The sequence below is a fragment of the Dermacentor silvarum genome, chromosome 8 (genome assembly GCF_013339745.2).
Source record: "Dermacentor silvarum isolate Dsil-2018 chromosome 8, BIME_Dsil_1.4, whole genome shotgun sequence".
NCBI lineage: Eukaryota > Metazoa > Arthropoda > Arachnida > Ixodida > Ixodidae > Dermacentor > Dermacentor silvarum.
In genome coordinates this window covers 30903061-30914306 of record NC_051161.1, presented here as the reverse complement: position 1 = coordinate 30914306, position 11246 = coordinate 30903061, and the positions used below count along the sequence as shown (strand labels likewise).

Sequence of the window (11246 nt, the reverse complement as noted above, 5' to 3'; positions counted from 1 at the left end):
TGTCATAAGCTCCTTTAATATCTAGAAATGCTATCCATAAAGGTCTTTTCTGAGCTATTGAAATCTCTATGCACTGAGTTAGTACAAACATATTGTCTTCTAAGCGTCTGCCTGGCCTGAACCCATTCTGTAGTTCCCCCAATACACCGTTTTCCTCCACCAAAGAAGGGCGCGCGCCGCCTCGTGGGCTCTCTCATTTCCCTCGATGCTCTGGTGACTAGGGATCCAATGAAGTGTTGCAGTGACACCGCGGGCCTCCGCATGTCTGGAGGCCTGCTTCTTCTTCTTTCTGGGGTTTTACGTGCCAAAACCAGTTCTGATTATGAGGCACGCCGTAGTGGAGGGCTCCGGATTAATTTTGACCACCGTTCTTTAACACGCACTACAACGCAAGCACATGCGCGTTTTTGCATTTCGCCTCCATCGAAATGCGGTCGCCGTGGCCGGGATTCGATCCCGCGATCTCGTGCTCAGCAGCGCAACGCCTTAGCTGACTAAACCACCGCGGCGGGTAATTGGCCTGCTTCACTAGGAGTACTTCTGATGAGGCTGTGTGGCGAGACTTACAAGCATGCAGCGCATATGCACAGGCGATTTCTAAAAATTCCGTAAAAGCTAAAAATGAACACCCTGTATAATTTTTACAGTGAAGCTGTTATTAGGTTTTAGGAGATCGTGTCCGAGTGTAGAAACGCCACGTGACCTAGCGGGAAAGGAAAAGAGCTCGACCCTGTGAGAATGCTGAGAGAGGGTGCGCACGAAAAGAACAGGGAGGGGGGTTGACGTAAGCCGCGCCGTCCAATACTCACATTGGAGGGGGAGAGCGTGAGGCGCGCCAACCAATGGCGGTGTACGAAAAAAGTAGGTCAGCGGAGGAGCGGGGTGAGAGAGGAGTTCGCGTTAGCGTTGGTTGTATATGCGGAGCTTTGGTCAAGGTCTGTATGGGAACACGCTAGGAACGTCGTCATCCGTGGACGCCGACGCGTCCCATCCCCCGTAACGCGCTAGGAACGTCATCACCCGTGGAGGCCGAGCCAGTTCTTTCAGAGCGGACATTGTTTAGTCATCGTCTAAGTGTTAAAAAATACCCCATTGCACGTGCTACTCGGAGCCGGCACCGAATCCTCTTTCCCGATTACGTAGCTAAGGGTTTACTAGCTACGTACGGTTACTAGCTAGCTTTACCATTTTGTAGCCAAATTCCACATAGCAAGTTCCCAATAAAGCTAAACCCCCAATATAGCAAATCCCACCATAGCACCAGGTTCGCTGGACTTTCCTCTTCACAGGGTTGAAGGGTTCTGACAAATATATTTATAACATGCACTTGGTAAGTGTGTGTACTAGATGATAAAAATACCTTGAGGACAAACAAAGCCGAAATGTTCTGTCGAAATTGTGATCAAGTTGGAAGAAATAGGGTTTTGACTCGTATTGCGGCTTCATTTTTGCAATGTAGCGGTTCACGTAAAAATATGGCTGATTCAGCATATATATAGTATGCTTCGTAGCCAATTTATTTAGAATGTGAGTAAATCTTGATTTAGACGAGAGTAAAAATGTTTGAACTTAACAATCTCAAGGTTCCTGAATTTTCCTTCGATCACAACATATACACTACAGTTAATAGCTTCAGAGTTAATATTTGTAATTAACTAGTTATTTATAGGGATTTAAGGTAATGTAATGTTCACTTCACCAAGGAATATATCTCCGGCCGTAAAATTGTAATAATACTAAAATGATTTTTGCAATTTTTCTGAAGTTATATAAAAAACATTCGAATACAGCTTGTAAGCACTTAAAATTGTCATTCTAATTAATATTAAGACAAAGCGCCCAGTAAATAAAAGCCTTGCAATCGGCCGCGCAACGCTTGAAACAGCAAAGCTGCATGGGCAATCATAGCCCAACATTTTCCGGAAGTGCACGCAAACTTTTCTTCTTATTACTCATGATGATGATAATTTCTTTTCGCGCGTCTCGAACTTACGGCCATGACTGCGCGTTGCATAGTGCAGCTTGCAACACCGACACCGCGTTCCAGAAGACCCACTCCGTGAATGCGTCTCTCTCTCTCTCGCGCTCATAGCGCGCAAAACCTTTTCACCTCGCAGAGCACGAGCGTACGAACGCGCCAGCTGTGGACGAAGACGACGACGCTCGAACGCAATCATAAGTTCGCATAAATGCACGTTCGGCAAGCGTGTAGCCTAGTGGTTACGACACTCGCTTTGGGACCGGGCGTACGCGGGTTCGAATCCCGCCTAGGTAGGAAAGTGTATTAACAGCGAAGCTGTTCAAGCCAGCCGTAATTTGTGGTGCGTATCAAGAAACTACCAAGAAAGAAAATAAAATACACTTTCAGGTGAAGAGGTTTTGCGCGCTATGAAAGCGAGAGAGAGACGCATTCTCGGAGAGGGTCTCCTGGAACGTGGTGTCGGCATTGGAACGCGGTGTCGGTCAACGTTACTAGATCCTTGTGTCGGTGTTGCAAGCTGCGCTATGCAACGTGCAGTGACGGCCTTAAGTCAGAGACGTACGTCGAACTGAACGCCGCTGAGCTGTCCTTCGAGTTATGAACTCCTTATGAGTGAGCGAGCGTGTTGAGACGCTGTTTGATGTGGCATTACCTAGGCGCAATTAGAACGTAATCGAGGGCTTGGGCGGACGAGGAACGCGTGGATAACACAGGCTATGTAGCGGCTGTGACACAGGCTTCCAAGTGCAAGGGTTATTTGGTGTTGCGGCGATGCCCTCTCTAGCTCTCACGCAACACCTGGCGCGCTACTGTTGCAGTAGGTGTTCCCTTTCGCCCACTCTGCTCCTTCGAGGCGCGCTCGTACCGTGGCGTCGCAGCCAATCGGAACTCCGTCGAGGTGCGCTCGTGACGTGGCGTCGCAGCAAATGGGAATTTAGGTGCCGCTTCGCTGCTACAGACGCCGGCTTTCTCGCCATTCGACGCTTTCGCGTCAAAAACTGTTCTCGCTGAAAAAAAACTTTTAATACCTGCTAAATAAATTGGCACCAAAGCGTATATACAGTATAGGCCATACTTTTACTTGGACCGCTACATCGCGAAAATGAAGCAAATGAGTCAAAACGCTAGTTTCTTCCAACTTTGCCACAATTTTAAGAGAATGTTTAGGTATTGCATGTTCATAAAGTATCTTTATGGTCTACTATACATATCTCCAGAGCCCATATCAAATATATATTCCCCAAGAAACAGTTATTTTTATATATAAAATGTTAAAAATGCTGCATTTTGCGATTACTTCTTTTAGCAAAAAGTACTGTAAATTGAAACAAAATGTAAAAAACAACTACAGCAATTGAACATCGCTGTCTTTATATTAAAGAAAATAAGTTTCTCAGGAATAGACCAAATCAATTTTTTATGAATTATTGTGCATGGCAGTTTCACTTTTGTGCGCCAATTTCGAAGCACCCTCACAGTATCAGAAAAACAATATTTTGGGGAAAAAATTGCTTCAATCAATACATTGAGGTTAAATACTATGATTTCTTTCAGGAGTAACGGAGACGGTGGAAAGAACACTTGGTACACTTGAGATTGAATGACCCATATTATGTGTATGAATTTTTGTAATGATCTGCATATGTTTGCAGGGCATTTAGTCTGAAGAGAGCAAGCAAAATATGAAATATTTATGGTTACACACTTGAATTCTAGCACTTTAAGTGCTTTGAGGCTACAATTGAGCATGACAAAACGTCTTGCTACTGTTTGCTACAAAGTACAAGTCCACCACATATTCTGAACTTGTATTTTCCAGAACCCAAGTTAGTCTTTTTCAAGCAGTGAGAATATTACCACGATACTCACAGTGCACAAATTAGTGATCGGCTATGCACTTGAGAATTTCGAGAGCATATGTCACTCATATGTGGGATACCTTGACAAAAAATGCTTCTGCTTTAAAGGTTTCTAGACAGGCACACTAGTTATCGAGAAGCTTGCTTCAAAACACGGCTAGGACTCTTTCGCCTTGCAGGAGAGTGGCTTGCATACCTTCTGTGCTCTTACTCATCCCGCACGCCCCCTCCAACAGCCTCCATGTCTGTGCTCATGTAACAGTTGAGGTTGCACTTCCGTATAGTAGTGCAAGGTTAGTAACACCAGCAAGCTATTGTCACAGTGATGCACACACAGATACATGCACAACTGGGGCCACAACGTGACCTACGGTGAAATGCCAAAGAAAGAAAAGCTATTTGTCACAACGAACACTTTTATTTAACAACAAAATCATTTTTTTGAACTGTGGGAAACCCAGTTGCCATGTCTCAGTCATTGTGCCTTGAACCTAAAAGAGAAGAGTGCATGATTAGCATAACTATAAATAGAAAATGACTACTAATTACCAAAAGCGTGCCTCAAGTTGGCCAGTGTACTAAGGCGAGGAAATGGCTGCTTTTCTGGGCAGGTGCCGTATGGATCATCATAATCCACGTTGAACACTGCTAAGCACCCCTTGGGATTCAGATGCAAGAACTGGTTGGCCTACAGGAGAACACATGCAAAGATATTACGATTGAGTGATAATACATGAAAATTTTAATTTATCACTTTAAATCTCAACAACCAAGAATGCCTTTGAACGAGAACAGATGGGTGCATTGGCTACGATATACGGCACACACATCAAGAGCCCACGGGGATATTTGTAACATGAATGACCCTTATATTCAAATTAACTGCATAAATGAATTTATAATCTATAACTGTAGGTATGACTGTGAACATGACTACCACGGACAGCACCCGCGAATTATGCATGGTTATTAACATTTCGATGTGTAGCACATCCGATGTTAGTTCAAATTGAATGACATGATGCCGTGCAAGACAGGGTTTTCCAGTACACGCGTGAAGTTTACTGATAGTGCCAGTGTTCATTACTAGATGGTACAGCTGGCAGAGAAGAATAAGTTATAACTTATTGCCACTTTGCCACTTTCACCTAGCTTTTCTTTTATATAATGCACGGGACATTCTTGTACACTCACCTTCATTGTAAGCGTCCTCGGTACTTCAAATGTGCGTGTGACAGTGACATCAGAAGAGATGGCCGACAACCATTCCCAGTTTACCGTTGCTTTAGAACTTATCTTAACACAGGCCTGAAAGAAAATGTTTCGTTTACATTTAGGACATGACATTTATGATATTAAATGACATGCAACAGAGTAGCATAGAATGTTCCTTTATGCAAACCTGAAAGGAAACTGTCCCTTGTAGATGCAACATTTCAGAGGATCGAGTTCTACTATTGTGCATGGGTCAGCCATTCTTATAGTGTCATCTTGTTGTGAGACTTCAAAGTTGAGTCAGAACAGTGTTTCTCTGGAAGTCTTAAAACTCTCCTAACTCTTATTCTAGTACAGACGAAGCAATAAGGTTGGTCTCAATGGATTCCTTGAATAATGCAGAAACTGTTTGCAGCAGTGTGACTATCACCTCCAGAGCCGGTGAAGAAGGCGACAGCTCACATGCATGTAGCGCGAGAAAAAGAACACACTAGTGCTCTCAACCTGAGCGGCCACGGTATCTTCCGCTCCCGAGATCCCGTGGCACCATGGCTGGCTGGTCTAAATAAACCGTGGCCACGGCAGCTGCCTCTTCGCGCCGCCCCCCATATTTGGTGACGCCGGACAACCGAGCCCAGCCATGCCAGCCTCAACGCAGCGACTCTACCAAGGCAAGAGTGACGTTTCCACACGCGGTCTGCCTACCACACGTTAATAGCCTGTTTAGCGAAAACTGAGAAACTTAATTTTTGCAAGCTTTTCCAGAAATTTATGTACATGGAGTTTGCATAGAATTAGATCTGATGAGATTAACAAAAATGGACTTGTTCAAAATAAGCACAAAAAATATGTATAGCGAAGTTTTGAGCACCATAACTGAAAGAACAAAGATTTTTAAAATTTGGTTAAGACTATAGGCTCCCCCCTTAAGCAGTACCAAGAAATATAGAGGGGGGAGGGCTAAAATATTTAGTAATGTGTCATGCCCAATACGCTAGCCTGTAACTGCCTATATTCCACTCACTGTCTATGTGGGTGCATATCATGGCAACAGATCATGCAACATGCTGTGTTAAATTTAACATTTTAGCAAGAATGCGATGAGCTGCCCCGAGAGGTCCGATGCAATACCACACAAGCACTCTGGCCAAAGCTAGTTCGAGCATAAATTTTCAGTTCATCCATTTTTATTTTGTTTCTGCATGACAACATGATGACAATGATGACAAAATGATGACCATGATCCCAGTAATGGTCAATTACAGGGTAGCTATCACGATAATACATTGACCCATGGTGATTACTGCAAATGCAACTGCAAATGCAACTGGAAAGCCCCTTTACCAACAAGTAAAACCTCACTAATTTGACCCTTATAAATTCAGAAAATGGATAATTCGGATTTGTCCTCTAGTCCCAGCCTGCGTACGCATTATTTAATCTAATTACACCCTCTTTAATTTTGACATATTCGGCCACACACCGGTTAATTCAAAAAAATTTGAGCTCAGTGAGCGCGAAGTGCCACAAAAGAGCGTCCAACCTAAATGAAGCGGTGGAGTTTGCATCCCCTTAGTGGGGACTCCGCCATGTGGCTTCATAACTACATAATCATCATCCATGACCACACTTTCATTCGCAGTGGTTTCGGTAAACAGTAGCTTTGCTTTGAACTCTGTGCACGCGTAAACCACGTTGCCTTCGGAACTGCATGGTCCCCATCCATGATAGTGCCGATAGCGACCACAGTTTCATCCGAAGCTGTTGCGGCAAAAACTGCATAGTTTCGTTTTGACTCAGTGCAATGGCTGCACGCGCAATATCACAAACGCGACGGAAGCTGTCGAGGATGAAAAGAGCCAGCTATATTAGATTAACAACAGACTATCTGTTGGCGACCAGCTCACTGCCAAAAAAAATAATCGGGATGTGCGCAAGGTATAGTGAAAGCGTGTCTCGGATGAAGACAAGCGCCGCAGCTGCGCTGCAAAGGAAGTCACGAGGCCTTGGCCACTGCAAGCGGTAATCAGTCATGAGATAACGATAATTGCAACTTCTGCACTGCTCGTGCAAAACAGAAATAGGATTAGATGATTTATTCATTAAGTACATGCGTGTTGACGTAGTAACCATGCTTTTCTTATACCCTTGATAATTCGACATTCGGCTAGCTAATTCAGAAATTTTTTTCGGTTCTGTGAAATCCGAGGCTTTACTAGAGCTATCACTGTAGAAGAACATCTTACCGTGTGTTAGGGGCACCGATACGAAAATAGAGGCACTTTCTGGAGGTTGCAACTTTCCATGGATGCACATATACACATGTGGAAATAATAATAATAATAATAAAGACACCCATTACAGCATCAAAGTATGGTACTCAAAAGAAAATCACACTAGATGATCCTCCCGACAGCTTGATTTTGCGTATAAAGCCAGAGGCTATGCTGTCATCATCAGCTATTGCACATCGTTGGCTTGTTCCCCATTTCTCACCTGTGAATAGTCCTCCCACTCTTCACGGATGCAATGGTCTCCAACATGCGCAAGTCTGCTTGTTCGGAAACGCTGAACAGCCAGGTTTACAGACATACAAACCACAGCGTGGTGTCGTTCATATCGGGATATGGTTGCCTGCAAAGTGATTCATCTTCATTTAGTGCAGGGAATGGACTAGTCGTTTAGTTTGGCTTGCCAACAGTGGCGCACCGACAGGGGGGGGGGGGGGGGATTTGGGGGTTGTAACCCCCCCTGAGGCCGAGTTAACCCCCCCTTTTGTTTAACCCCTTTTCTTTCCTTGCGCCTTTGAGTACTACAACTAAGATGTAAGACGCGCAGTCGTTTGCACACTTGCAAACTTAAGCAAAAAGCACATTTTTTGACAATTTCCCGTGAAGAAATTGAAATTAGTGCTGTTTAGATGGTATTGGCAAACTTAGGCAAACTGTCAACCCCCCCCCCCCTGGCAGAGATCCTGGGTGCGCTACTGCTTGCCAAGAAATACTGCTGTGATGGTAGGCATGATAATATTGTTGAGAGAAATCAGTTTGTATAGAATTACTAAATGCCAAAATTGAAAAAAACATTTTATTTAGATTTTTGGATTAACATGCTGTGCACAAATTTTACAAAACCCAGCTTAGCATGGCAGCTTTTACAAACAAACAGCATGATGATAGACAATTGGAACATGTGAGCAGCAATATTTGCGAGGCATGGTGGCTGCAGCTAGTTTGTGCACTGAACCAAAACTGCTACAAAAATTACAAGACTCCTTGCATAAAAGCAGTCTCCTCTATGGGCATGATTTATTGAATGACATATTGGTAACTTGGCATGATTAAAGGTCACCTAGTCTTGCTCAAAGTACTTTAAGGTGATACCTTCAGTACTTACCATCTCTTCAAGGTGCCTGCTACTGAAGGGTTCTACAGAAGGAAAGTTGATTTGACAGAGGTCACTTGGTGCTGAGTGATGCATGGTAAACACTATTACATCCGAGAATCTGCTCAGCCTCTTCCATATTGTCAGGTGACGCTCCTTTGCTGGAACTCCAATGACAAGGCCCAAAGCCATGGGCTTATTCTTAAATGCCCAGTATGTTCTCTGTGGTGAGAGTACGAACAAGATTAGGCAGTGTAGGTTTACATGTCACAGCATTTGACGGAAGCAATGTGACAAGCAGTCATTAAGGCACGAAAATGCAATTTTTATCTTTTTGCTGTTTAATATTTTGCACTTAGTTATTTCTGCTCATGCTGTTTTTACATTTAATGTCTCTCCATCACTACATCACATGATGTAAAGAAAAAACGTAGATTCACTGTACACCTCTGTACGCATCATTATATTTTTAATATTAAGTTTTGAAATTGGTATGTGAGTAGAGCTAAAGAACTTGAAACATCTTAAAAGCAAAGAAAATTTGATTTTACTTAAAGGTTCTCTTCACTAAGTATCTTTTTCTCTGAGTTGTGTCCTTTTCTAATGTATACATATTTAACCTGCCCACTCTCGTTTGCTTTTTGTTAACCCCTTAAATGCCATGACAAACGTCAAAGAACTGATAAGAAATGCGCACTTAAAAAAAAAAGAACCCTGCATTTATGTGGCTTTTTCTTTTTCCTAAAGTCATCACACCAAGAATGCCTATAGCGCTTTACTATTATTGCTGAAGAAAACTAGCAAAAGACATTTTGTATTATTTATGTGTCAAAATTACAAGGTAGTGCAACCTTTGTTATGATGGGTTAACTCGTTGTTGGCTGTTAAGGAGTTAATGGTGTCTATACCAATTTTTTTCACATGACGCTAGCCTCATCATTACACCCTTCTAACGCTTAAAGAAATTCTTTTAGATGTACCGGTATTAAATAGAGATAAACAAACAGTGTTGCACTGTGTTACCATGTGTTACAAACAATGCCTTTGCTAACATCAGAGCCCAACATGAGCAGGAACACATACTGCATAACAAAACAAAACAAAAATTTTAAATTGAAGCTTTCTTAACGCCGGAATTTATTGAACTTGGCTATTCTTAACCGGGTCTAATGTGCTTTGTGCAGAGAGTTTATTCATCTACAATCCTCTCTACAGTTTAGGCTCTACTAAGATTGTAGCGGAGTAAAGCCTGCCCAATATGTGGATGACTTGCCTTTGCAACCTCCAAGAACACCTTTGGTGGTAATAACGCTTCAGGGAACATGGCAATGCCATGCAGCCTCTGCTGCAGGACCCAGTGTTTTGTCGCCTTCACAAACAGGTTGGTGAAAACGGACCGCGTGGCTGCTCTCTTGAGCCATGAGAACTGGGTCATTGCAGCCAGCATCCACGTTCCAGAGTTCCTTGGAAGGCGCTTGAACTTTCTGAAAATGGCTTCTGTACCAAAAAAAAAAAGTGTGCATGAAGAAATTGCTTTTGGGTGAATTTAACAGTATACTACTGCTTGCCTATAAAGGGTTCACCAAAAATACAACTATAGTCAGATTTCAAGATAAAACATACAGTGTCATTTCTTAACCTTCTAAGATGTGAGCATGCGAGCACAGGCTCTTGTTTACTGTAATGTGGCCATAGAAACTATGGGTCTCTACATCATCCTTTCACTTTTCGACTGAAACTTTACTTTTTCTACTGATATGACCTCAAAAGGGTGCCTGCCCCCTTTGGTGCATGGCTTTGGCATATTCAGGAACTGCTAGCAGCATAGCAAGCTACAAATACTATACCGAACTAAATGCACATTCTATGAATGTTTGTTGTCAGTAGTGCGACATGCCTAGCAAGGGTAAACCAACAAAATATGTAAGCAGTAAGTAACGAAAGCATTATTTTCAAGGAATGGCTCTTGCAGTTAGTGCTGTGAACAGATACTCCAATAAATATTACAAGATTTCTCACATTACCTATCAATGAAATTACTGGCACTTGTCTTTGCTTATGCATACACCATGTGTTATATGGTGCAGCTGAGTTCTTGGAATTTGCTTAGGCACATCCCTTTTTCATTTGTAAGCACACTGACCTCTTCTCATCCAACCTCATTTGCCACTGCGATCCCTTAGTGCACTCATTTGTCTGTTCCCTGCATGTTGCTCAGCACCACTTCGCCCACCATCTATGTGATTATCATCCCCACTTGGGTTGTAATCTCTCTCTCATACCTCAGTAAATCGCAAACCATATCCATCCTCAGTTATCCATTTCATAGCAGCAACAAAGCATTTCTACTTTGGTCACTTATAAAAAAAAAAAAGTGTTCTTATCCTTAAACAACTTTGAATACTGCAAGCTGATCTATATATATATATGAAGTGGTGTTAATACTAAGCTCATAAAATTGCAGTACAATTTCATCTTTGTAGTACTTTGGAGGCAGTGCAAACTAAAGAGCGAGTGGACAATCACGAAACAGTGATATGGAGCATATACAGGTGTTAGGTCCATTTGGCCACTCCCTTTTTCCATTCGCCAAGCGTGACAGTGGTGCAATTAATTCACAGAGTCTCGAAGCACTTTTAGCACTCAGGTAGTACGATAAGACGGTAATTTCGACAAGTAAGCAAAACAAATGCTTTGCTTTTTTTTTTTTTTTTTAATTCACATTCAATTTTGGTATGCTAGTACAGTCCCTGTCAGTTAAACTGTTTCTAAAACATACAGAGGCACCTAGACATGTAATCACACTT

At 42.7% G+C, this 11246-nt stretch overlaps 1 protein-coding gene across 6 annotated transcripts in view; it reads right to left on the bottom strand.

Moving 5' to 3' along the window:
- Positions 1 to 4238: 4238 nt before the first annotated feature.
- Positions 4239 to 11246, bottom strand: part of LOC119460951 (uncharacterized) — a 68380-nt gene continuing 61372 nt past the window's right edge. For 3 of the 6 annotated variants that reach the window (XM_049673280.1, XM_049673278.1, XM_049673285.1), the window contains exons 40-44: positions 8452 to 8661; positions 7552 to 7689; positions 5035 to 5148; positions 4390 to 4528; positions 4239 to 4331 (exon numbers count right to left, since the gene is read on the bottom strand). In XM_049673280.1, the coding sequence (XP_049529237.1) occupies positions 4312 to 4331; positions 4390 to 4528; positions 5035 to 5148; positions 7552 to 7689; positions 8452 to 8661 (621 nt within the window). In that variant the 3' untranslated portion in view covers positions 4239 to 4311. Of the gene's footprint in view, positions 4332 to 4389; positions 4529 to 5034; positions 5149 to 7551; positions 7690 to 8451; positions 8662 to 9712; positions 9937 to 11246 lie in introns of all 6 variants that reach the window. The other 3 variants (XM_049673279.1, XM_049673284.1, XM_049673283.1) reach the window with 3 other exon arrangements.